The sequence below is a fragment of the Buteo buteo genome, chromosome 30 (genome assembly GCF_964188355.1).
Source record: "Buteo buteo chromosome 30, bButBut1.hap1.1, whole genome shotgun sequence".
Taxonomy (NCBI): Eukaryota; Metazoa; Chordata; class Aves; order Accipitriformes; family Accipitridae; genus Buteo; species Buteo buteo.
The window spans coordinates 2,976,864-3,001,616 of NC_134200.1; the positions used below are offsets into that span (position 1 = coordinate 2,976,864).

Sequence of the window (24,753 nt, forward strand, 5' to 3'; positions counted from 1 at the left end):
ACGTGATGGGGGACACGGCGCTGTCCGCACGCTTGGGGACCGGGGGGTGGGGGTGGGCTTTGTCCCCCCGACCCCTGGTGCCGGTGACAGGTGGTGACACGCAGTGACAGTCCCCAGGTCCTTTATTGTCCCAGTGGGACCGGGGAGGGAGGGGACACGGTGGGGGGACACACACACAGGGGGGGACAGGGGCGTCCCGTGGCGCTGGCTCACTTGGTGATGGTGTTCCTGGAGGGGGGAGGAAGAGGGGGTCAACACCCCAGTGCTCCCAGTTGCCTTCCACTGCTCCCCAGTCTCCTCCCACTGCCCTTCCCCGCCCTGCCCCCAGTGCCGCCCCCCCCAGTCCCTCCCAATCCTCTCCCAGTGTCCCTCCCAGCGTTCCCAGTCCCCCCCCAGCATGCCTCCCAGTACTCCTAGTGCCCCCCAGCACTCCCAGTGTGTCTCCCAATCCCCCCCAGTGCTCCCAGTGCCCCTCCCAGCAGTCCCCGTCCCTCCCCCCAGTGCCACCCTAGCATGGCCAGTGCACCTCCCAACCCCCCCCCAGCGCTTCCAGTCCCGCCCCAGTGCCCCCCACTGCCCCTCCCAATCTCCCCCCAGCACTCCCAGTGCCCCCCAATGCCCCCAGTGCCCCTCTCAGCGCTCCCAGCCCCCCCCAGTCCCTCCCAGTAGCACCCACGCATTCATGCTCTTCCCGCTGCCGCTGAGAACGATGTAGGGCGTCTTCTGGGCTTTCTGCTTTTCCTGCAGCAGGGCCACCGTCCCCAGGGGGGTGTCACTGGAACTCATCTTCTTCAGCAGCTGGGGGGGGCCACACTGGGGTGAGACCCCCCCAAAACCAGAGGGAGGACCCCAAAAATAGGGGACCCCCCAAAAAGATGGGGGGCCCCCCAAAAATAAGGGATCTCCCCCCCCCTCCAATCCTAAGAGTGGGGGAAGTCCTGAGCAGTGCAGCTGGGGGGGTCAAATTCGGGGGGACACCCCAAAACCTAAGGTGGCCCCAAATATGGGGGGGAGATCCCCCCCAAAGTGAGACGAGGGGACCCCCAAAATGGGGATTTGATGGTCCCATCTCTGCTTGAGGGACCCCAAAAGATATGGGGGGGCTCAAAGGGGTCTGGGGACCCCAAAAATTGTCCATGGGACCCCAAAATTGGTTCAGGGGACCCCAAAATTGGACTGAAAGTCCCAAATTGGGTCAAAGGGACCCCAAAATCAGGCTGAAGGTCCACAATAGGGCCAGGGGGGACCCCAGAAGTGTCCAGGACCCCCCAAATTGGGCCAGAGGGACCCCAAAAGGGTCCAGGAACCCCAAAATGGTGTGTGGGACCCCAAAATTGAGCTGAGGATGCACAATGGGGCCAGGGAGGGACCCCAAAAGTGTCTAAGGACCCCCAAATTGGGCCAGGTGAACCCTGAAAGGATCCAGGGACCCCAAAAGTGGGCTGAGGACCCACAATGTGGCCAGGGGGGACCCTGAAATTGGGCTGAGGACCTACAGTGGGGCCAGGGGGACCCCCAAATTGGGCTAAGAACCTACAACAGGGCCAAAGGGACCCCAAAATCGGGCTGAGGCCCCACAATGGGGCCACAGAGCACCCCAAAATTGGGCTGAGAACACACAATGCAGCCTGGGGGACCCCCAAATTGGGCTGAGCACCCAAAATAAAGCTGGGGGACCCCAAAAGCCTCCCAGGACCCCCCCCAAAAGCCTCTCACCGCCTCTTCATCTAACTTCTTCATCCTCCGCTCCGTCTTCATCTTCCCCGAGCCTTTGCCGTGGAAGCGATGGGAGAGCTGCCGGAACGCCTTGGGGCGAGACAAGGGACAGTGAGGGGGGTCAGGGGACACGCGTGCCCCCCCCCCAACCTTGTCACCGCCGTCCTCGCACCTCCTTGGGCGTCAGCTTGCGGCCGGTCTCGTCCACGTACTCGATCTTGACGTCGGGGCGGTAGCCCTCTTTCTCCTTGAAGTCCTGCGTGAAGCCGCGGTATTCCTCGCGCCGGCTGTACTTGTCATCGATGGCCCTGTGCGGTGACATCGGGGACGGGGTGACATCGGGGACGGGGTGACATCGGGGACGGGGAGGGGGGACACATGAGGATTGGGGCACCCAGGGAGACGGAGGGGGCACGGCAGCGCCTGTGCTCCTCACACGGGTTGTGCTTGTCACCAGTGGGGAGATGTGGGGGTGCTGGGGTGACACAGGGGTGACGGGGGGGTGACACAAGGGTGACATCACCCACATCTTGTCCTCGATGCAGTAGACAGCCGAGGGCAGGGACTTGTTGGGGGCTTTCACCCTCGCCACCTTCTGCACTGTCGTCTCCAGCAGCCCTGGGATGGGGGGAAAGGGGGTCAGGGGGGCCCTGGGGTGAGGCAGAGCGCCCTATAGACACCCCGGAGCACCCTATACACACCCCAAATCGACCTGCAGAGGCCCCAGAGCACCCTGGATCCTTCTATGGGCCCCCCCAACCACCCTGTATGGTCCCCAATCCACCCTATAGACTCCCCAAATCACCTATAGACCGCGCCCCAAACCCCCCCAGCTCCTTCTGTAGGGCCCCCAATCCACCCTACAGAATCCCCCAAAAACCCCAGGGGAGCCCCAATAACCCACCCCCCCGGGGCACAAACTAGACCCAAGCAGCCCTGATGGACCCCAACCCCTGCCCCTCCCAGGGACCCTAAAGCACCCTATAGGGGTGAAGGGTCCCCAACACCCCCCCGGGGAGGGACCCACGCATCCGCCCCCCACCTTTGTTCTGGCAGAGCAGCAGGGCAGCGGCCAGGCCCCGGTTAACGATTGGCTCCTCGTCAAGGATGGTGGTGGAGGAGGCTGAGAACTGAAAGGGGGGCAAAAAGGGGGTTGAAAGAGACCCCCACTTTGGGGGACATACCCCAGCACCCTCCATGGGGCTTTAAGGGACCCTGAAACCTGCCAGGGTACCCCCCCAAAAGCCACGCTTCAGAGCAGCATCCCTGGGGGGGGTCTTGACCCTGTTTTGGGGAGCCTCTTTTTGGGGTTTGGGGGGGCTCTTAATTTTGGGGTGATGCTGCTAAGTGGGGGTTCCTTCTCTGTGTTCAGAGATGACCCCAGTTTTGGGGGGCTGCAGTCTGTGGGGGCCCCAGCCCCCTGGTTTTGGGGTGTCCTGTCTTTTGGGGCATACCTAATCCTGGGGTGCCCCTGCTCCCAGTGGTCCCAGTTTTGGGGTGTCCCTGGTTTAGGCTGCCCCCCATTTTACAACACCCTCGTTTTCAGAGGTATCTCTGTGGGGTACTCCTTTCTTAGGGTGTCCCAGCTTTAGGGTACCCCTAATTCTGGGGTGATCCTTTTCTGGGGTGTCCCCAGTTTCGGGGTGTCCTTGTTTCAGGGCATTTGCCATTTTTGGGTACACCCTATTTTCAGGGGTGCTCTGATTTGGGGGTGTCCTAGCTTTAGGCTGCCCCTAATTCTGGGGTGGCCCCAGTTTCAGGGTGCCCCTGTGCCAGGTATCCTGGCTTTTAGGGTGCCCCTGGTGATGAGCTCTCCTTGTTTTAGGGTGCCCCCATTTTTGGCTGTCCCCTGTTCTGGGGTGTCCCTGGTTTTGGGCGTCCCTGTTTTCAGGTGTCCCCTATTCTGGGCTGTCCCTGGTTTTGGGGTGCCCAGTTTTGCGGTGTCCCTGGTTTTTGGGGTGCTCACATCCTGGTGCTGCCGCTCCTCGGCCAGGTTGACGCTGCTCCAGCCCACGTTCTCCTCCCCTTCCGAGTCAGGGGCCCCCGGAGGCGAGGGGCGCCCTGCCCGCTCCAGGGCCTGGGGGGGACACAGGGGACACACACATGGTGACACGAGTGACAAGAGCCCCCCCCAAGTGCATCCTCCACCCCCCCAATGTACTCCCCACCTTCCCCCTGCCCCCTATATCATCCCCAAGAGTCCACTGCCCCCCCATTCAACCCCCACCCCCCAACATTGCCCCCCAGCCCTCCAAATCAGCCCCCAGAGCCCCGTATCAACCCCACAGCCTCCCCCACCCAAATCACGCCCCCAGTGCCCCCCCACCAAAATCATCTTCTCTTGGTTGCCAGCCAGCCTGTAGGTCAGGATCTCCCCCATTTCACCCCCCCATCCCTCCCATTTCACCCCCCAGCCTCCCCATTTTGCCCCCCAGCCCCCCCATTTCGCACCCCCCTCACCATCAGCTCTTCCTGCTCCTCCCGGTTGCCGGCCAGCCCGTAGGTCGGGATCTCTCCCAGCGTCCGGCAGAACTCGGATGTGGCGTTGAAGACAATGGCCCCTGCCCGGGGGTCCGGCCCTGGGGTCCCCCCGGCCCCTCGCACCAGCTCCAGCACCTGGAGGAGGGGGGGATCAGTGGGGCCCGGACACCTGGGTTCCCCCCGAAATCCCCTAATTTGTGGGGGCTGGAGGATTCTGTGGGTGCTGGGGAGGGCACCCAGATGCCGGGGTTTCTCCGTTCCCTGGCTCAAGGTGTCTGTAGGACTCTGTGGGTGCTGGAAGAGGAGGGGGGGGGGACAGAGCCTGGCACCCCCCCACCCCGGATCTCACCTTCTCACCCCCAGCCTCCCGCAGCTGCTGGAGCTGCCGCAGGCGCCGGCCCTTTTCCAGTTGCTGCTGCAGCTCCTGCTCCGCTTCATCCTCCTCCAGCGCCGGCGGCGAGGACGGACCCTGTGTCTCCTCTGCACGGGGGGGACACGGTGACACGGGGGGAGCACCCCTTAGGTAGGGACCCCACACCCTGCCCCCACCCATGGGTGCCCCCCCCCCCCCAAACCCAGCCCCGGACGCACCCTCGCTGCTGATGTCCATGCTTTCCAGGCGGGTGTCGTCAGAGGGGAGCTGGGGGGGGGGACCCGGCGGGGGGGTGGTGGGTGCTTCGGGGTCCCCCTCTCCCTCTGCGCCTTCCTCATCCTCCTGCACCCGACGGCCTCGACCTCGTGACCTGGGGTGGGGGGGCGGAAAGGGGGGTTGGGTGCTGCCATCGGCACCCGTGGGTGCTCCTGCCAGCACCCCCAGACCCAGCCTGAAATCCAAACCTTCTTCTGGGTGCCTTCCCCAGCACCCATGGGTACCCCTGGGACCCTCCCAGAACCCATGGGTGCCACCTGGGACCTCCCCCAGCACTCTAAGAATCCCCCCAGGACCCACGGGTGTGCCCTGGCACACACCCCAGCACCCATGGGTGCTCCGAGGACCTCCCTCAGCACCCTAGGACCACCCCCAAGCACCCATAGGTCTTCTCTAGGACCCCCCCCAGCACCCTGGGAACCCCCCCAGCACTCCCAAGTGACCCCTGGGATCCTCCCAGCACCCTAGGACTCTCTCAGCACCCTTGGGTGCTCCCTAGGAACCCCTCCAGGATCCCCCCCAGCTCCCGTAGGTGCCTACTAGGACCCTCCCCAGCACCGTAGAACTCCGTCAGCACCCATGGGTGCCTCCTAGGACCCTTCCCAGCACCCTAAGACACCCCCCCAGCACCCATGGGTGGCCCCTGCCCCCCTCCCAGGCACCCACCTGGAGCCAAAGTCCCCACGGGTGTCCCCCGGGGCCAGGGGCAGGAGGTCGTCGGCGCGAAGGGGCTTCTCCTTCCGCCGGAGCCGTCGTACCCGTCGTCGCGTCTTCCGGAAAGTCACGCTCTGCAGGGGAGAGGATGGACTCAAATTACCCCAACCCCCCCAAATCACCCCCAAAGCCTCCAAGACCCCCCAAAAGGACTCAAATAACCCCAACCCTCACAAGACCCCCCAAAAGATGCACATTACCACAAACCCCCCAAATCAACCCCAAGACCCCCCCAGAAAGGGCTCACATCACCCCAAATCCCCCAAATATCAATCCGTGCCCCTAAAATTCCCCTAAAAGAACTCAAATAACCCCCACCCTCCCCAAGATCCCTCCAAAATTTCTCAAGATCCCCCCAAAAGGGGCTCAAAGAACCCCCCCCAATATGCCATGATCCCCCAGAAGGGCTCAAATATCCCCCCCAAAAGACTCAATTAACCCCAACCCCCCCAAAAGGGCTCAAATATCCCCAACCCCCCCAAATCCCCCAAGACCCCCAAAAAGGACTCAAATTACCCCAACCCCCCCAAATCAGCCACAAGACCCCCCCAAAAAGAACTCAAATCGCCCCAACCCCCCAAACCATCCCGAAATCCTCCAACAGCCCCCAAAAGGGCTCAAATAAACCCCCCCAAATCTCCCAAGACCCCTCCCAAAAGACAAATTACCCCAAACCCCCAAATCAGCCCAAAGACCCCCCCAAAAAGGGCTCAAATCACCCCAAACCCCCCAAATATCAATCCACCCCCTCCAAGACCCCCCAAGAAGGGCTCAAATCACCCCAAACCCCCCAAATATCAACCCACCCCCTCCAAGACCCCCCCCAAAAGACTCAAATCGCCCCCAAACCCAAGACCCCCCCCCAAAAGACTCACCATCTCCTGGGGTGTCAAGTACTCGGGGGCCAGGCGGAGGGGGGGCAGCTCCAGGCTTTGGGGGGCAGGGCCAGTGGCGGGGGACTGCTGCCGGGGGTCCCCAAGGCCACCGCCGGCTCCCCCCGTTGTCCCCTGCGTCCCCCCCGGGCCCAGGCGGAAGGAGGGACGCTGGGGGGGCTCGGCGTATTTGGGGAGCACCACGTGTTCCTTGGGGCCCTGCGTCATGGGAAAACACGGGATAACGCGGGATAACGTGCCTGCGGCAGGGGGGACACGCTGGGGGGATGCGGGGACATGAGGAGGGGACGCACCTGGGTGGCGGCAGCGGGGTCCTCGTCCTCGTAGGGGACGTAGGGGGGCTTCTTCTTGCGCAGCTCGGCGTTCTCCTGCGCCTGTTCCTCGGCCACCAAGGTGACGTTCACCAGGACGTCCTCGCTCTCCTCCAGCACCCCTGGGGACATCGGGGAGGTGACAGGGCTTGGGGACACCGAGGTGGGAAGAAATGGCTTGGGGCCATGGGGAGGGGGACAGTCCTTGGGGACACAGGGAGAAAGGGGTTGGGGACACCAAGAGGGGACAGGACTTGGGGACAGTCCCTGGGGACACAGGGAGGGGGAAGAAAGGACTTGGGGACACTGGGGGGGGGACAGCCCTTGTGGACATGTGGGACAGCGTGCGGGGACAGCAAAGGGGGGACAGGGCTCCGGGACCCCAGTGGAACAGGACTTGGGGACACCAGGACGAGGTGGAGGGGACGTGGGGACGGGTCAAGGGGCACCAGCAGGGCATGGGTGCCACCACGTCCCCACCAAGGATGGATGTAGCACCGTGTCCCCTCTGGGTGTCGCATCCCCGCCTTTTGTCACTTTGGGCGGGGGGTCACAGGCCCCGTGTCCCCTTCAGGGTGGTCACAAGCCCCATGTCACCTCCCTGCACTCCCCTGGGGGGTGTGTGTGTGTGTGTGTGTGTGTGATGTTCCCTTCTTCATGTCCCCTGGGGGCATCACAGGCCCTGTGTCCCCTTGGGGGGGGTCACAGATGCAATGTCCCCTCCCTGTTCCTCCAGGGGACATCATGGGCCCTGTCCCCCCTCCCTGTCCCCCCAGGATGTGTCCCCCCCTGCTCACCTTTGTCCTTGAGGGTGAGGACGAGGGTCTCCCCCTCCCGGAAGGCCCCCACGTCATGCTCCACCGTCAGCCCCTGCAGGTCCCGTGAGCTGTAGAGGTCCTGGGGGGACACGTGGGGGGTCAGGATGAAGACCAGGCTGTCCCCAAGGGTCCCCAAGCCGGCCCCCAACTCACCCTCTTCCTCCTCATGAATTCCTCCTCTACCAGGGTGCTGACACCAAACTCCTGGTCCATCTCCTCCAGCAGCTTGGCCTGGAACAGGAAGAGACCAGTTGGATGTTCCCAAGACCACTGGGAGTGCTGGGATCATCCCGGCCCACAAGAGGAGCCGACACGTGGCCAACAGAAGTCCAACGCGTGGCCAAGAAGCACCTTCTCAACCATCTACCAAAGGTTTTGGGGGGCTCAGGAGATCCCCGTTGACCTTATTTTGGTTTCTAAAGACTTAAGGACCAACGCAAAGCACCCCAAGATCTTCAATCCAACTTCAGCATCCGGACAAACAATGGAAAACATCAACTAGGTCTTGCTGAAGAACATCTAAATGCCAACGTGACCATCAACCATGGTGAAAGCAGGTTCCTAGACACCATAATTAGTTTGACGGCCTTCTACGAGCAAATCGGCCACCCAGTGAGTGAAAAAAAGGTGGCGGATGGAATTTGGAGGAAGTTTAGCAATGACGGGCTTCACTGCTTTCTTCTGGGTGAGTTTTTGAAGCATGGAATGACCAGAAATGTGGTGTGTTGGGTTGTGGAGAAAGAGGGGACATCCGACTGGTGGCCGATCACTTCTGGCATCCCTCAATGGCTAATTCTAATCAATATTTCTACTAATGAGCTGGAAGCAAGAATTGACAGCACCTTTGTCTGACAATGCTCAACAAGAAAACGCTGGTGAGGCTGTTGAGAAACCTTCTAAACAGATCTACGCAGGCTGCGGCACTAGGTGATTGAAACTGGGAAAATTAATGAGGTCAATCCACCAGGCTTGATCAGGGACCAGAGATCTGCTCTCCAGATGGGATCTGAGGGGTGGACGGGGGTTTGGTGGCCGAGGAGCTCAACCAGCAGCCAAACAACCCAACAATCCCACGATGATGGGACAAGGACACGCTGGGAAAGTGCAAATCAGATAAAAACCTCCCAATTTTTGCCCAAAAACCCGCAAAACACCTTCCTGAAAAAAAGTTGATGTCTCCAAACTGTCTGTTTCTAAGCGATTTTGGGACAACACCTGTAAAAATCGATGTTAATTTTCAGTTGGTTCTAAAACACTCAAAAATTTGGGTGATGTTATCATAGTCAATCATTTTAAACTAAAATTATCGTATTTGAGAGTCATCACCCCCCAAACTGACAGGGTCGGGGGGCTGCCCTGGACATGTGGGTGCCCCCACCCACCCTCTTCTCTGCCAGCTCTTTCTCCTGCTGCAGCTTCCGACTCCTCTCGATCCAGGCAGCCGCATCGTCCAGCCACGGGTCGTCCTCCCCCAACGTTTTGATCTTCCTATAAACATTTTGGAGTGAAGAAAGAAACGTTTTGGGGTCATCCTGCTCTCATGAGGTGTGCTGCCCCCCCCCCACCCATGGGTGCCTCACCCTAATTTCTGGTTGAGGAGACGTTTCTCCTTGGCGGCTGCCAACTTCTCCCGGATCTCCTCCCGCTGCCGCTGCACCAGCGGGTTGATGACGTCGGCCGCCACTGGGTCCTCCTTGGTCCCGGCTTCTGTTGAAGGGGGACACACACCCCAAAATGGGTGCTGGGTGGCCCCAAAAATAGGTGTGGGGGATCACGGAGTGGGCACCACTCACCTTTCTTGACGGTTGTCGTCTCCAGCGGCTTCAGCCCCAGCTTAGCACGGAGTTTGCTGGGGGGCGGGGGGGGGGAGGGATGGTTAATAGAGTGAGTTGGGGGTTGGTGGGTGGGGGGCACCCAAAAGAGTGTCACCCAGTGGGTGGGGGGGTGCGTTTGCTCACTTGGTTTCCTCCACGCTGAGGGACGACTCGGCCGCGGCGGCCTTGGGGGCTGCAGCTGGGGGAGGAAGCAATGTTAATTAACGGGGGTCCGTTAGCTAATGAGGGGGAACAGCTCCCGCCCAACACCCAAGAGCCCCCCCAGGTGTTCCCCCACCCAAATCGCCCCCCATATAACCCCCAGCACCCCATAACCACCACCACCAGCCTCTCTGGGTGCTTTCCCACCCAAACTGCACCCCCAAGGCCCACCATGTACTCCCTGACAGCCCGACACCCCATAACCAGCCCCCTGGGTGTCCCACAGACCCCTCCCCAGCACCTCACAACCCTTTCCCTGAGCCCCACAGACTCCCCAGCCCCCTCCCTGCACTCCGCAGACCCCCCCCAGCATCCTCCTTGCACCCCCATAGACCTACCCAGGACCCTCCTCGTGTCCCATAGACCCCCCCAGCACCCCCAAATCCCTTCCTGTGCCCCATAGACCCCTCCAGCACCCTCCTTGTGCCCCATAGGCTCCCCCAGCACCCCCCAGGACCCTCCCTGCACCCCATAGACCCCCCCAGCACCCCACAACACTCTCCCTGTGCCCCAGAGACCCTCCCAGCACCTTCCCTGTGCCCCACAGACCCAACACCCCACAATCTCCTCCCTGCACCCCATAGACCCCCCCAGCACCCTCCCTGTACCCATAGAACCCTTCAGCACCCCACAACCCTCTCCCTGCGCCCCACAGACCCCCTCAGCACCCTCCCTGCATCCCATAGACCCCTGCAGCACCCCCCAACCCCCTCCCTGGGCCCCATAGACCCCTGTGGCACCTCCCAACCCCCTCCCTGGGCCCCGTAGACCCCTGCAGCACCTCCCAACCCCCTCCCTGCACCCCATAGATCCCTGCAGCACCCCCCAACGCCCTCCCTGCACCTCATAAACCCCCCACCACCCCACAACCACTTCCCTGCGCCCCACAGACACCTGCATCACCCCATAGACCCCCCCAGCACCCTCCCTGCACCCCACAGACACCCCCCCCCAGCTCCCCCCGTCCCTCACCGGGCTCCTCCCGCTCCTCCCGCCGTTCCCTCTTCCCACGCCGCTCGGGCTCGGCTCCTCCCCGGCCATGGCCGCTCCTTCCCGGCTCCTCGGGGCCACCGCGGCGGGAGGAGGAAGAACCGGAGCCACCGCCGCCGCCACCTCCGCCACCACCGGAGCTGCCGCCGCCGCTTCGCTCCCCCCGGGAGCGGCTGCGCTTCCCCCGGCGCTCCCCGCCGCGGTGCCGGTGTTTGCGGTGCTCCCGGGGCCGCCCCGCCGTGCTGCTCCCCCCCGCCGGAGCCGCCCCCGCCGCCGCCGGAGCCTCCTCGGCCGTTTCCGTCCCGCCGCGCTCCCGGTGCTTCTTAGAGGAACCCATGGCCGCACCGCAGCCGCTTCCGGGAGCGAGGTTTCGCTTCCGGAGCGTCACCAGGGCAACCGCCTCAGTCCCTCCCCTGCCGCTTCCCGGTAGGGCGTGGCTTTCGTCAGGACGCGTTTTTCATTGGCTGTCGCTAAGGCGCTGCTTCCGGTTCTGAGGGGGTGTCGCTATGGGAAGGGGAAGCCATCCGGGACGAACCATTCCGCGGGGAAGGGGGGGAGGACGGGGCTGCACCATTAGAGACCGCCCCGAAAGGCCTGAACACCCCCAATAGAGCCGCCACCGGGGAACTTACGGTCCTCGGAGGCCGCGGGGAGGCGGGGATCCTGGTCAGGAGACGCCGTGCGGGCCATCGGGGGAAGATATGTGTGGCGTGTGCCAAAATGGCGGCTCCCTGGGGCTACAACAAAATGGCAGCGCCCAGGATAGGCAACAAAATGGCGGTGCATTTAGGGGGCAACAAAATGGCGGCTCGTTGGGGGTACAACAAAATGGCGGCCTGGGAGGGGTGGGGGGGGAGAAGACGACACACGGACACGATCCCGGAGGGGAAGGGCACCCAAGCTCCAGCACCCGCAGACTCGGGGTCCCCCCGTCACGGGGGGGGGTCCCCCAAATTTCCCCTGGGGCCGCTGCTTCCCCCACCCCCCCCAACCCCGCGGGCCCATGGCCGGGTCCGCCCCCGCCCCCCCCGCCTCGTGCCCTTTGATCCGTCCAAGCCGGGCGCCTGCACGGCGCCGGGGGCGGAGCGAGAGGCGTGGTTAGGGGCGTGGTCAGGAGGGAGTGGGCGTGGTCGAGCGGAGTATAAAAGCCGGCGCTCCCGCCCCGGCCCCCCCCCACTCTGGGCCAGCGATAGCGGAGCGCAGGTAGTGGGGACCCCCCGGGGGGGTTTTGGGGTGATCGGGGGGGTTTTGGGGTACGCGGGGGGGTTTGGGGGACCCCCACAAGGTTCTTGGTGTCTGGGGGGGGTTTGAGGGGGCCGGGGGGGTTTTGAGACCCCCCCATAAGGATATTGAGGTGCCCTGGGGAGGGCCTACCCCCTAAAGATATTGGGGTGCTCTGGGTGATATTTGGGGGGGGCTCTTGGGGGCCCCATAAGGGTATTGGGGTGCCCAGGGGCGTTCTTGAGTGGCAGCGAAGAGCTCAGGCCCCCCCCCCCGAGGGACTGGGGGGGCTCAGGGTCCCTATTGAAGGTTTTGGGGTGCGGGGAGGGGGCCATCCTCGGCTCTCCAAGGATATTGGGGTGTCTGGGGGGGGGTCTTGGGATGTTGGGGGGGGGTTCAAGGTCCTCCTGAGGCTTTTGGGGTGCCCAGGGAGGGTCTTGGGGGCAGGGAGGATCCCAGGGCCCCCCCTAAGGATATTGGGGTGCTCAGGGGGGGTCTTGGGGTGCAGCGTGGCTCCCAGGACTCCCTAAGGATATTGGGGTGCTGTGAGGGGGGGGCTTAGCCTTCCCATAGATATTGGGGTGCAGGGGGGGGAATCTCAAGACTCCCATATAAGGGTCCTAAGATTTGGGGGGGGGGCCTTAGGACCCCCCAAAGTGTATTGGGGTGCCCTGGGGGGTGAGGCTGCAGGAGCACCTTCCCCTCCCCCCCTTAAATCTTTTTGGGGTGCCCCCCCTCCAGATCATGGAGGCAGAGACGGAATCTCCCCACCGCGACCTGGAGCTGTCGGCGCTTGAAGCCGAAAAAGAACCCATGGCGGCGAAAGCGGAGGATGAGGATGAAAAAGAAGAAGAAAGGGGGGACCGTGCCCCCCCCGGGCCCGATCCTGTCCCCCTCCCCGGCAGCGAAAAGAACGGCTTGGTGAAAATCCCAACGGATGAAGAATTGGGGGGGGGCCCCGACGTTTCGGGGGGTTGCAAATTTACGGGTTTAGGGAAAGAAGAATTATTGCGGGCGGCTGGGGCCCCCCCCTGGGCGAAGGCTCGAGCAATCCTCCTCTTCCTCTTCTGGCTCGGCTGGTTGGGGATGTTGGGGGCCGCCGCCGCCATCGTCGCCCGGGCCCCCCGCTGTCGACCCCTGCCCCCCCGTGCTTGGTGGGAGTTGGGGGGGCTTTATCGAGCCCCCCCGCGTCCCTTTGCTGGGGACTTGAAAGGTGAGGGGGGGGGTGCACTGGGTGACCCCTGGGGGTTGGGGGGGAGGGTGTCCCCAAGGGACCCAGGCGTCTGGGGTGGGGAACCCCCTATTAGTGATGCCCCCCCCCAAAAGGAGCCCCTATTAGTGACACCCTTCTCAGTGGGACTCAGGTATCTGGAGTAAGGACCCCCCCCATTAGTGCCCCCCTCCCAAAAAAGGACCCCAGCATCCAGACTAGGAATCAGCCTCCCCCAAAAAAAGGCACCCAGGTATCTGGGCTGGGGACCGCCCTATTAGTGACCCCCTCCACCCCAAAAAGGGACCCCAGTGTCCGAGGGTGCCCCCCCCCACGTGCTGCCCGTGTTTCATCACCCATGGGGTGGGGCAGTGACTCAGCATTGGGCCCCCCCCCCCACTTCAGGGGGGGGCCTGTGGCTCGGGGGGGGGGGGTCCCACAGCTTGTGAGGGTCCCCCGCATCCTGGGGGGGGGGTGTGGGAGTCTGTGTGTGTGTCCCCCACCCCAGACTGAGTGTCTCCCCTGGGTGGCGGGAGGGCATGTTTGGGGGCTCCCCCCCCACCCCAGGGGTGATTTGGGGGGGCCTGGGTTGGTTTAGTGGGACCCCCCCCAAGCCCAAAAGAAGGGTTTAGGGGTTCCTGGCTCCCCCAGGCATGGGGGGTATTTTGGGGGGGGGAGGGGTGGGGGGGGACTTACGGGTCCTGGGGGGCATTGGGGTCTGGGGGCAGCTGGGGGGGGGGCAGGCTGCTGGGGGGGGGTGGGGGACCCCTGGGTGTCCCCACAAACATTTTGGGGGACATGGGGGGGAATTGGGGTACAGACCCCCCCAGTGCTGTAGGGGATCCCACGGGGGCCATTTTGGGGACCCTGGAGATTTTGGGGTGGGGGGGATTGGGGAACCACTAGGGGGAGTTTGGGGTCCCCAGGGGGATTTTGGGGGACACGGGGAGGGAGAATTGGGGTACAGACCCCCCGAGGACACCGGGGGTGTGTGTGTGTAGCACCCTGAGGATTTTGGGGTCCCCGGAGGGAGTTTGGGGTCCCAGGGGGACCCCTGGGGGCCTTGGGGTCCCCACTACCATTTTGGGGTACACCGAGGGGGGTTAGATTTGGGGTTCACTCCCCCCTCTTTATTTTTGCCCCCCCGCAGGCGTGGCGGCGCGGCTGGATCACGTGGCGGGGCTGCACATGCGGGGGCTGGTGTTGGGGCCGGTGCACCCCCAAATGTCAGGGGATCCCCGAAATTCTTCCCTGGAGCAACTGGATCCGCTGCTGGGTTCCCTCCAGGACTTTGCCGACCTCCTGCAGACAGCCAAAAAAAAGGGTGAGGGGCACCCCCAAAGTGAGGGGGGTGTACCCCCAAAGTGAGGGGGGGCTTGGTAATGGGGTGGGCTCAGATTGGAGGGGAAACCCTGAAATTGGGGGTGAGTCTTAGTGCTGGAAGGTTTTGGGGGGTATCGGTAAAGGGGGGGTACCCCAAAACTGGGGGGGCATCTCAAGACTGGGGGGGTGTAGTTGGGGGATTTTGGTAATGGAGGGGAATACCCCAAAATTGGGGGTGATTACAGTGTTGTAAGGGGGTGGTGGGGCACCCCAAAACTTGAGGGGGGCACCAGGGGAGGGAGGATCCTGGCAATGGGGTGGGGGCAAAATGGGTGGAATCCCCTGAAATTTGGGGGAATCCCAGTGCTGCAAGGTTGGGGGGGGCACCCCACTACTGGGGGGCCCCAAATGTCAGGGTGGGGGGAGCCTGGGGAGGGGGAGTTGGGGGTGCCCTGACCCCCCCGCCTCTTTCTGCCTCCCAGGGCTGCAGGTGATCCTGGATTTGACCCCCAACTATTTTGGGGGGGCGGCCTGGTTCGGGCCAGAGGTGGCTGAGGACCCCGGATTCCATGAGAAGGTCAAGGTGTGTGGGGCACCCCACGGCGAGGGGGGGCTGTGGGGCAGCTGTGGGGTGCTTTGGGGGGTGGTAGCATAAGAAGAAGATTAGTTATGGGGTGGGGGGGCAGCTATGGGGTGGTATGGGGGGTTGTGGGGCAGCTGTGGGGTGCTGTAGGGTGTTACAGGCAGCTGTGGGGCAGAAATGGGGGGCTGGGGGGTGCTATGGGGCAGCTGTGGGGCGGTACGAAGCCGCTATGGGGAGGGGTTGGGGGGGTCGCGAAGCAGCTATAAAAAAAAGGATGAGGGTGTTGGGGGGGGGGGGGGGAAGCTCTGGGGCCCATAGGGCAGCTATGGGGTGGATGGGGGCCATGTGCCATGGGGCAGAGCCCTCACCAACCCCCCCGTGCCCCCCCAGCGGGCGCTGAGCGTGTGGCTGGAGCGCGGCGTCGCCGGCTTTTTCCTGGACGGCATCGAGGAGCTGCAGGTGGGGCTGGGGGGGCTCTGGGGGGCAGAAATGGGGGGCTGGGGGGTCTCTGGGGGGCAGGGCTGGGGGGTGTCTGGGGGGCAGAAATGGGATGGGAGGCTCTGGGCCAGGACTGGGGGGCTGGGGGGGTCTCTGTGGGCCAGGACTGGTGGGCTGGGGGGGTCTCTGCGGGACAGGACTAGGGGACTTGGGGGGTGTCTCTAGGGCAGAAATGGGGGGCTGGGGGGCTCTGTGGGGCAGGACTGGGGGACTTGAGGGGGTGGGGGGGTCTCTGGCGCAGGACCGTGGGGTGCTATGGGGTGACACCCCCCTTTGCCCCCCCCCAGCCCTCAGTGGTGGCCGAGTGGAGGAACCTGACGGAGCAGAACAGCCCCGACAGCGTCCCCAGGTCCGTGTCAAACCCCCCCCTTGTCACCCACCCCTTGCGTCCCCCCAAATTTGCTGGCCCCCTCCCGTGTTTCATTGACACCCCAGGGTGTTGGGGGTGAGGGGGGAGCACCCGTGGGACCCCCCAAATCCCCCTCTGACTCTCTCTCTCTCCTCCAGGGTGTTGATGGGGGGCACCCATGGGTCCCCCTGATTTTCTCTCTTCTCCCCATTTTTAGGGTGCTGGTGGGGGGCACCCGCCTGCGGGACCCCCCCAAGCTGTTGGCGCTGCTGAATTCCTCCGGGGCGGGGCTGGTGCTGGGACCCTTCCTGGAGGCGCTGGGGGCCGACCCCCCTGGTTCCGATATCGCCCCCAAACTGCTGGACTTCCTGCGCCCCCAAATCCCCCTGGCCTGGAGCGTGAGTCACCCCAACCCCACCCTGCACCCCCAAAATGCCCCCCCCGCATCTCTAAAACTCTCGCTGCACCTCAACTCTTTCTGCACCCCTAAACCCTCTGTGCATCCCCAAAACGCCTCTCCTGCACCCCTAACCCCCGCACATCCCTAAAACCCCTCCTGCACCCCCAAAATGCCTCCCCGCACCCCCAAAATGCTCTTCGCACCCCTAAAACCCCTCTGCCCCTCCACACTCCCTGCACCCCCAATCGCCCTGCACCCCTAAAACCCCCCTGAATCTCAACACTGCCTGCACCCCCAAAGTGCCCTCTTGCCCCCTAAACCCCCCTGCACCCCCAAAATACTCCCTTGCACCCCTAACCCCCCATACCCCCAAAACAGCCCCCTGCACCCCTAAACCCCTACCTGCACCTCAACACTCCTTGCACCCCCAAAATGCCCCCCTGCACCCCTAAACTTCCACCTGCATCCCAACACTTCTTGCACCCCCAAAGTGCTGCCCTGCACGCCCAAAATGCACCCCTGCACCCCTAAAACCCCCTGCACCCCAACATTTCCTGAACCCCCACCTGCACCCCAATACTCCGTGCACCCCCAAAATGCCCCCCTGCACCCCTAAAACCCCCCTGCACCTCAACATTTCCTGCACCCCAAAATGCTCCCCCTGCACCCCTCACCCACCCCTGCACCCCCACCCCTGCCCTGCAGCCCCCCCCAACTGTTGGGTTTCCTGCACCCCAATCCCTGGGACCCCCACAAATCTCTCCAAACTCCCTTCTGCACCCCACAGCCCCCCCCCAGGGACCCCCCTGACCCCCCCCCGTGCCCTCAACCCCCCCCCTTTGCCCCCCACATTGTCCCGGGGGGTGGCCAGGTGTCCAATACCCCCCCCCCAAACCTACACATCCCCCCCCCACCCGTGACCCACATGTCCCCAGGGCACCCAGATATTCACAGGGGGGGCGACACCTAGTTATTTGGGACCCCCCCCCGACCTGACCCACACATCTCCCCCCCCCAGAGCACCCCAATATCAGTGGGGGGGACACGACACCCACGTGTCCAGGATCCCCCCCCCCAGGCACCCAAATATCCAAAGAAGGGGATGACCCCCAAGTATCTGTGACCCCCATGAAACCCAGATTGGGGGGGGGTGTCGAAATGTGACGTCATGACCCCCCCCCGCAGGTGGGCTCCCCCCAGCAGCACCTGGCGGGGCTGAGCCCCCCCCGCGCCCCCCAGCGCCTGCTGCTGCTCTGGGCCGCCCTCCCTGGGACCCCCGTCCTCAGCTACGGCGACGAGGTGGGGCTGGGAGACCCCCCCAGCGCCCCCCCGGGCCAGGAGGTGAGGGGGGGGATTTAGGGGGGGGCTATGGGGCTGGGAGGGGGGGCATTGGGGGGACATTTGGGGCTGGGGAGGGATTTGGGGGGATTTAGGGGTGATTTGGGGGGTCGGGGGGGGCTGGGGGGAATTTTGGGGGTGATTTGGGGGGGCTGTGGGGCTGGAGGGGGGTTTGGGGGTGATTTGGGGGGGTTAGGGGGGAATTTGGGGGGTATGGGGGGATTTAGGGGTGACTTGGGGGGGGCCTCTGGAGCTGGAAAAGGATTTGGGGCTAGGGGGTGAAGGGTCATGCCCTCTGACCCCTGCCCTCTGACCCCTGACCTCTGCCCGCAGCCGCCCCCGATGCCCTGGGACGTCATCGAGGGGATGGAGGAGGGCGACAACAGCACCGAGGTGGGCGGGGCGAGGGGCGTGGTCTGGCGGGGGCGGGGCTCGGGCTGAAGGGACGGGCTGTCTGTTCTGCGGGGAGGGGCGGGGCTTCCCGGCAAAGGAGGCGTGTCTCAGAAGGGGGCGGGTTCTCCGCCGGACGGGTAGAGCGGGTTCTTAAAGGGGCAACGGTGAGGTAGGGTCCATCTTTAAAAGGGCAATACCTCGGGTGAAGGGGTTCGCTCTTAAAGGGGCAACACCTCCGGGGCCGTTCTTAAAGGGGCAACATGCTTGGCTCGGCCTTAAAGGGGGGGTGTCCCAACCGTGCCTTCTTGTAATGCAGGGGGTGGGTCCTTAAAGGGGCAACGCCCACGGGTGTGTCCTTAAAAGGGCGATGCCTCCGAGCACATTCTTAGAGGTGGTGCCCCAGGGCTTGTTCTTAAGAGGGCAATACTCCTTTTTTCTTAAAGGGGCTATGTCTCAGTTGGTGGGCGGGCCCCTGCAGACCCCGTTAACCCTTCCCTCCCCACAGGCCCGCCTGCTGGAGCTGTGCCGTCACCTGGGCGCCCTGCGGGTGCGGGAGCGGTCATTGTCGCTGGGGGAGGCAGAGGCCATCCCCGCTGGCCAGGCGGCCGCTTTCCTGCGGAGCTGGGACCAGAGCGAGCGGTTCCTGGTGGTCCTGAATCCCAGGAATCAGACCCTCCGCCTGGCCCTGGAGGACCCCCGCCTGCCCCCCCAAGCCACCCTGCGCCTCAGCACCCACCGTCCGCTCCCCCAGGACCCTCAGATCAGTCTGGGGAACTTCAAGCTGCTGCCTTACGAGGGGCTGCTGCTCAGCTTCCCCTACACCCCATAGCGCCCACCCTGCCCCACGGCATCTGTGGGGCAGGAACAGGGTGCCCCCCCCACCTCCCCCTACCCCAGCACCCACAGGACAGGGTGACACCCCCCCTCCCACCCCCCCTCCAGCACCCATAAGTGGATCGAGCCCCCCCCCAATACCCACAGAAGAGGGGGACACCCCCCTCCCCACCCAGCACCCACAATTGGAGGGGCCCCCAGCACCCATCAGAGCCTGGGGGGCACCTACAGCACCTACATGTGGCCTTACAGCCCCCCCTCCCCCCCCAGCACCCACAAGTTGGGGGGGGATCCAACAGCCAATCCCCCTCACCCATTCTGGGCAGGGGGATCACTTCCCACCCCATGCACCCCCCCATTTTGCCCCCACCCCTCTCGTTTTGGGGGTGCCCCCCCATTCCCCTGGATCTTTGGGGGTGTCCCTTTTTCCATTCCCACACACTCCATTTTGGGGGGGTCCTTGGCAGTATTGGGGTCCCCAGGGTGGGGGAGCCCCCCCCTTGTCCCTGGGGGGGCTTTTGGTGAATAAATAAGCTGCATTTGTGCCCCTGACTTTGCCTCTATTTTTGGGGGGCAGTACGGGTGGCACTGTGGGTGACACCAGGGGGACAGTGCAGGGATGGGGGGGTGACAAGGAGAAATGGGGGGGGCAGAGGGAAATATTAGGGGGCGCAACAGGAATTTGGGGTGCAATTTTATAAAACTGGGGTTCATGGGAACCTCCCTACCTGCATGGAGCCAGCTGGGGGGCGGGACTCCAAAATCTGCCGCTCCCCCCCCCCCCCTTACCCGTTGTCACGGTCCACTCGGTGGACTCGTGATGGTTCATTTGCTACAATCTTGAAAGTGCAAAATTAAGGTGACCAGCACCAAAGGGGATAGCAGTAATCATGCAGTAAAACTTTATTGTCTTGCCTGTGAGGAGACATGCAATAGTTAGAGATGGGTGAAAGAGAGGAGAAAAGTAAAGTTTAGAGAGAGGAGAAAGAGAGGTTATAGCTACCACTGCTGATCTCACGACGTCCTAACGGTCCCGGGTCCAGCTGATGCTGTGTTGTCGATCGTCGTGGTCCTCGGTGGGGAAACTTCAAACTTCCGTTGTTCAGAAGTCATCTTTTATGCTCAGCAACACACCTTGCTCCACCTCTGCCTCAGGAGTGTCTGCCCTTCTCAGCATACAATTATCATATCTCCGCCCTTCTCAAGCGAGGCTATCACACAGGCGCGGGGTCAGTGTCCGAGGCGTGGTAAGTCTTGGAGGCGGGCAGCCTTCGACCAGGAGGTGTGTTTTGGTGTTATAATGAAGCAAAGTTCATCTAAAGTTGATGATTTCTTCATGATGTTATGGCAAGAGTGGCGATCCATCCTTTCTGACAGTAGCTCTGCGTTGATCTCTCACGGCTCCAGCCAGGGACCTTCCAGGAACCTCGTATCGCACGTTCCGTCCGTGGGACCGGCCGTTGGGGTGCCGCGCTGTTCACCGCGCTGTTCACCGCGCCGTTCGTGCTCCTGAGGACAGTGGTGAGACAATGCTGGTTTTCTGACCGACTCTTACACCCGTACCTAGACCCACCCCCAAATCCCACCATGGGCCCCCCAATGATCTATGATCCTCCCAAGCCCCCCCAGGCCCCCCCCAACTGCCCCCTTGTTCCCATATGAGCCCCCTCAGGTTCCAATTGACCTCCCCCAGTTCCCCCCCCAGCCCCCCCCAATCCCCCCAGCCTCCTCATTTGCCCCCCAAATCCCCCCCTCAGGTTCCCATTAGCCCCCCAACCCTCCAGCGCCCCCCCAACCCCCCAAATTCCTTCCCCTATTCCCATGAAACCCCCCTAGTCCCCCCAAACCCCTCCATGGCCCCCCCACCCTCCCCAGCTTCCCACATCAGCCCCCACAACTCCCCACCCCCCCCCAAGGTTTTGGGGTGCTGGGGGGGGTCCGAAGTGACATCAGGAGCCCTGTGTGGGGTCGGGGGATTTTTTTTGGGGGTGTCACTGGGGGGGGGTTGGGGTGCTGGGGGGGTCTCAGAGGGTCCCAGGAGCTTTTGGCGGGGCCCCCCAAATGTCTCCCGTGTCGTCGTCCCCCCGGAGGTCCCCAAATCCCCTGGGTGCCCCCCCCGCTCCCCCCGATGTCCCTAAAATCCCCTCGGTGCCCCGCCCCCATCCCCGCCTTTCCCGCGGCCCCGGCAGACCACGCCCCGGCAGCAAGCCACGCCCCCTACCTCCTGGGTACCACCCCCTCACCCCCGGCTTTCCCGCGACCCCCACAGACCCCGCCCCCCCCCGCAAGCCACGCCCAAGACCCCGCCCCTCCGCCAATCCCCGCCCCCCCGGAAATCTACCGTTACCTCGGCAGCGGCTCTCGCGTACTGCGCAGGCGCTCTCCACAGCCCCCTCCCGGAAGTGACGCGCTCCGGAAGCGGAAGAAGCGGGGATGAAGCTCCTCACCCACAACCTGCTCAGCTCCCACGTCCGAGGCCTCCGGCCCGGCGGCGGGTTCCCGTTGCAAATCCAGGTACGGCCACGCCCCTTTACCGGACAATCCACTCCCCTTTACCGGAGTGAAACCACGCCCCTTACCCGCCTAGGCTCCCGTACCCTTCCGGCTAGGCCTCGCTTTTCTCCAGCCAGGCCCCGCCCCTCACCGGACAGCCCCCCCCCCCCCCCCGTTACCGGGTTCTCCCCCCGCCCGTTACCGGTTCTCCCCCCTTCCCCAGGCCTCTGAGGTCCGCGTGCGGCCGGTACCGTTCAACGCCGCCTTCGTGGCGCGGCTGGTGCCGCGGCTGCGCTGGGCCGCGCTGCTGGAGGCGGCCGAGAGCGTGAGTCGGGGGGGGTGGTGGTTTGGGGGGGCTCCGGGGGGGGCCTTTGGGGTGGGGGGGTCGGTTTGGGGTCTCGGGGGGGGCTCTGGTGGATGGGAGGGGCGGTTGGGGGGCTTTGAGTTGGGGGGGGCCGGTTTGGGGGGGTCTTTGGGGTGGGGGGGCCAGTTTGGGGTCTCGGCGGGGAGGGTCCGGTGGGGGGAGGGGGCTCCGGGGGGGTCTTTGGGCTGGGGGGGGGGTCGGTTTGGGTCTCGGGGGGGGGACTCTTGTTTGGGGACGCACCGGGGGGGGGTGTCTTTGAGATGGGGGGAGTCGGTTTGGGGTCTTGGGGGGGGCACCGGGGGGGTCTTTGAATTGGGGGGTCTGTGGTTTATGGGGGGGGGGGTCGGCTTTGATTTGGGGGGGTGTCTCAGTTTGGGGTGTCCCTGGGGGGGAGGAATCCAAGGAATGACTGGTTTGGGGGGATGACAATTAGCGGGGGGGCATTTTGGAGGGGATCCCCCAGTCCCCCCCCCTTAACCTAACACTGCCTCCCCCAAAAGTTGGGGCACCCCTCGGAGCTGCCCCCCGAACCTGCCCCTGACTACGAGGGGGATGAGTCCTTCCTGCGGCGGGTGCACCACATCCTGCTAGAGGTGAGGGGGGGTTCCCCAAAACCCACGGGGGGGTCCCTGAAACTTGGGATGGCCCCCCCTGATCCCCCTCCTATGTGTCTCCCCCCCCAGGTGGAGGTGCTGGAGGGGGTCCTGCAGTGCCCGGACTCGGGGCGTCGCTTCCCTATTTCCAGGGGGATCCCCAACATGTTGCTGAGCGAGGAGGAGGCCTGAGGGGGGGGCAGGTTGGGGACCCCCCCTCTCTGCACCCCTAATTTATTTGGGAGCTCCCCCCACCAAAAAAAAAATGGGGTCACCCGAAGCAGGGTAGAGGTGTTATTTTTCCTAAGGGGGGGGGGGGTGTACGCCGAATAAAGGGAGTTACTAAATGTGTGGGGAGGATGATGAGTTTTGAGGGTGGCACCCCAAAAATGAGGGGGGAGAAAATGGCAGGGGGGGCAAAAATGGGGGGGCTGTGGGACAAAATGGGGGTGGGGGGGGTCATGAAATGACGGGGGAGTTATGAAATGGGGGTGCAGGGGAAAAATGGGGGGGGCACAAAATGGGGGGGACAAAATAGGGAAGGGGGGTGTCACAAAATGGCGGGGGGGGACCATGAAATGGGGGGACACCCCGCCAATTTCTCGCCCCCCTCCCCCCCTCCGGGAAAGCGCCTTTAAAGCGCGGGAGTTTTTTTGCTAGAAGGGGGCGTGGCCCAGCGCACTTCATTTGCATACAGGGCGGGGCTGCGCGATTGCAGCTCGGTTATTTGCTTGGGGGCGTGGCCTCGCCATGAGGCTATTGGTATGGTGGGCGTGACCGCTTAGCCAGGGGGTGGAGCCCGCCGGCCTCAATTTGCATACGGGGCGGGACCACGCGGCCGCTAACTCCCCCATGCACACGAAGGGCGGACGTCTGTGCTATTTGCATACGGGGAGGGGCCTCGCCGGGGTGATTTGCATAGGGGGCGTGCCGCCAGTCATCCATATGCATGAAGGGGCGGGGCTACCCCGCTCCCCGTCCTCATCCTGGTGTTTCATTCCCGAGCTCTCCCAGATCCGCCCCGCCCCTCCCCGCATTTGGGGCGTTTTAGTGCGATTGGTCGATTTTATTGTGAATTTTCTTTTTCTGTCCCAACTCTCCCCCGTTTGCCCCCAAATCTCTTTTTGCCCCCAAATCTCAGATTTTGCTCCCAAATTTCTTCTTCTTTCCCCAGAATCCCTTTTTTGCCCCCCAAATCTCCCTTTTGCCCCAAATCTCCCCTTTTTGCCCCAAATCTCCCTTTTTAACCCCAAATCCTTTTTCCCCCAAAACATCTTTTTGCTCCTGAATCTTTTTTTGCCCCAAATCTCCCCCTTTTGACCCCAAATCTCACTTTTTTTGCCCCCAAATCTTCACCCTGAATCTTTGTGGTTTTGCTCCCCAATCTCTTCTTTTTGCTCCCAAATCTCCTCCACCCCAATTATCTACTTTTTGCCCCCAAATCTCTCCCCAAATCCCTTTGTTTCTGAAATCTCTGGCTTCTTGTACGCCATTATCCCAATATTTCCTTTTTCTCTTGATGCTCTCGGCTGCCATTCAGCCGCCGGCAGGTTTTTCCGCTGAATTTAATAAAAGCCTGGCTGTTTTGTGCTGGTTTTGGCCTCTTTGAGGATCCTCTCGGCAGAATCCTGTGGGATGGGGGGGGATGTCTGGGCAACGCTCGGGGGCTGCAGAAATAAATGCCAGGAGGAAGGAGGGGACCTGGAGGAGTGGGGATGGGGAACGCGGGAGGGACCCAGAGATGGCCAGGAGAACCTGGGAGTAACCTGGAGACATCAGCCAAGCTTCCAGGAGGAACCCTGAGATGTTCTCCAGGTGTCCGGGAGAACCTGGGAAGAACTTGGAGGCATCATCTGAGCTTCCAAGGGGACCTGGGGACTTCAGGGAATCCTGAAACCATCATCTGGGCATCCAGAGAAACCCAGGAGGAACGTGGAGATGTTTACCAGATGCCCGGGAGAGCCTGGAGATGTCATCCAGGTTTCCGGGAGGAACCCTGAGATGTTCTCCAGACATTTGGGAGAACCTGGGAAGAACTTGGAGCCATCATCTGGGCTTCTAAGGGGACCCGGGGACTGCCGGGAATCCTGGAGCCACCATCTGGGCATCCAGGGAAACCCAGGAGAAACCCTGAGATGTTCTCCAGACATCCAGGAGAACCTGGAGATGTTATCCGGGCTTCCAGGAGGAGCCCTGAGATGTTCTCCAGACATCTGGGAGAAACTGGGAAGAACTTAGAGCCATCATCCGGGCTTCCAAGTGGACCTGGGGACTCCCGGGAATCCTGGAGCCACCATTTGGGCATCTGGAGAAACTTAGGGGGGACCTTGAGATGTTCTGCAGACATCCGGGGGAACCTGGAGATGTCATCCGGGCTTCCAGGAGGAACGTGAAGATGTTCTCCAGATGTCTGGGAGAACCTGGGAAGAACTTGGAGCCATCATCTGGGCTTCCAAGTGGACCCGGGGACTCCCAGGAATCCTGGAGCCACCATCTGGGCATCCAGGGAAACCCTGGAGGAGTGTGGAGATGTTCTCCAGATGTCT

The 24,753-nt window shown here is 63.2% G+C and overlaps 3 protein-coding genes across 4 annotated transcripts; 2 read left to right on the plus strand and 1 right to left on the minus strand.

Moving 5' to 3' along the window:
• Nucleotides 1-104: 104 nt before the first annotated feature.
• On the minus strand, nt 105-10,957 carry SART1 (spliceosome associated factor 1, recruiter of U4/U6.U5 tri-snRNP). Its single transcript, XM_075018519.1, has 20 exons — nt 10,591-10,957; nt 9,541-9,595; nt 9,376-9,431; nt 9,163-9,289; nt 8,965-9,070; nt 7,736-7,813; nt 7,562-7,661; nt 6,747-6,886; nt 6,436-6,651; nt 5,513-5,634; nt 4,789-4,940; nt 4,547-4,677; nt 4,177-4,332; nt 3,683-3,793; nt 2,759-2,846; nt 2,244-2,334; nt 1,889-2,024; nt 1,717-1,806; nt 677-798; nt 105-228 (listed from the first exon to the last, which is right to left on the minus strand). Exons 1-20 carry the CDS (start codon nt 10,943-10,945, stop codon nt 210-212), a joined length of 2,451 nt encoding a protein of 816 aa, XP_074874620.1. The 5' UTR covers nt 10,946-10,957; the 3' UTR covers nt 105-209.
• Nucleotides 10,958-11,778: 821 nt separating this feature from the next.
• SLC3A2 (solute carrier family 3 member 2) lies at nt 11,779-19,302 on the plus strand. 2 transcript variants are annotated; one of them, XM_075018445.1, is made up of 10 exons: nt 11,779-11,811; nt 12,571-13,042; nt 14,190-14,363; nt 14,845-14,945; nt 15,336-15,404; nt 15,731-15,792; nt 16,010-16,190; nt 17,378-17,533; nt 17,864-17,923; nt 18,429-19,302. In XM_075018445.1, the coding sequence occupies exons 2-10, from the start codon at nt 12,574-12,576 to the stop codon at nt 18,750-18,752; spliced, it is 1,596 nt and encodes a 531-aa protein (XP_074874546.1). In that variant the 5' UTR covers nt 11,779-11,811; nt 12,571-12,573; the 3' UTR covers nt 18,753-19,302. The 2 variants fall into 2 exon arrangements, with proteins under 2 accessions (XP_074874546.1, XP_074874547.1); XM_075018446.1 differs by having other exon boundaries at nt 11,779-11,807.
• A 1,815-nt stretch (nt 19,303-21,117) lies between these two features.
• On the plus strand, nt 21,118-22,558 carry TRMT112 (tRNA methyltransferase activator subunit 11-2). The gene is made up of 4 exons (XM_075018447.1): nt 21,118-21,271; nt 21,474-21,575; nt 22,115-22,207; nt 22,298-22,558. Exons 1-4 carry the CDS (start codon nt 21,191-21,193, stop codon nt 22,397-22,399), a joined length of 378 nt encoding a protein of 125 aa, XP_074874548.1. The 5' UTR covers nt 21,118-21,190; the 3' UTR covers nt 22,400-22,558.
• The last annotated feature ends 2,195 nt before the right edge of the window (nt 22,559-24,753 follow it).

What these genes read in the sequence shown, in the direction of transcription:
- SART1 (XM_075018519.1), bottom strand. Translation starts at nt 10,945, where the DNA reads ATGGGTTCCTCTAAGAAGCACCGGGAGCGCGGCGGGACGGAAACGGCC. An exon ending in GGAGGAGCGGGAGGAGCCCG is followed by an intron (nt 9,596 to 10,590) that starts GTGAGGGACGGG and finishes TTCCTCCCCCAG; the next exon opens with CTGCAGCCCCCAAGGCCGCC. An exon ending in CGTGGGGACTTTGGCTCCAG is followed by an intron (nt 4,941 to 5,512) that starts GTGGGTGCCTGG and finishes CCCCCACCCCAG; the next exon opens with GTCACGAGGTCGAGGCCGTC.
- TRMT112 (XM_075018447.1), top strand. Translation starts at nt 21,191, where the DNA reads ATGAAGCTCCTCACCCACAACCTGCTCAGCTCCCACGTCCGAGGCCTC. An exon ending in TGCTGGAGGCGGCCGAGAGC is followed by an intron (nt 21,576 to 22,114) that starts GTGAGTCGGGGG and finishes CTCCCCCAAAAG; the next exon opens with TTGGGGCACCCCTCGGAGCT. An exon ending in TGCACCACATCCTGCTAGAG is followed by an intron (nt 22,208 to 22,297) that starts GTGAGGGGGGGT and finishes CTCCCCCCCCAG; the next exon opens with GTGGAGGTGCTGGAGGGGGT.
- SLC3A2 (XM_075018445.1), top strand. Translation starts at nt 12,574, where the DNA reads ATGGAGGCAGAGACGGAATCTCCCCACCGCGACCTGGAGCTGTCGGCG. An exon ending in CTTTGCTGGGGACTTGAAAG is followed by an intron (nt 13,043 to 14,189) that starts GTGAGGGGGGGG and finishes GCCCCCCCGCAG; the next exon opens with GCGTGGCGGCGCGGCTGGAT. An exon ending in GCGCCCCCCCGGGCCAGGAG is followed by an intron (nt 17,534 to 17,863) that starts GTGAGGGGGGGG and finishes CTCTGCCCGCAG; the next exon opens with CCGCCCCCGATGCCCTGGGA.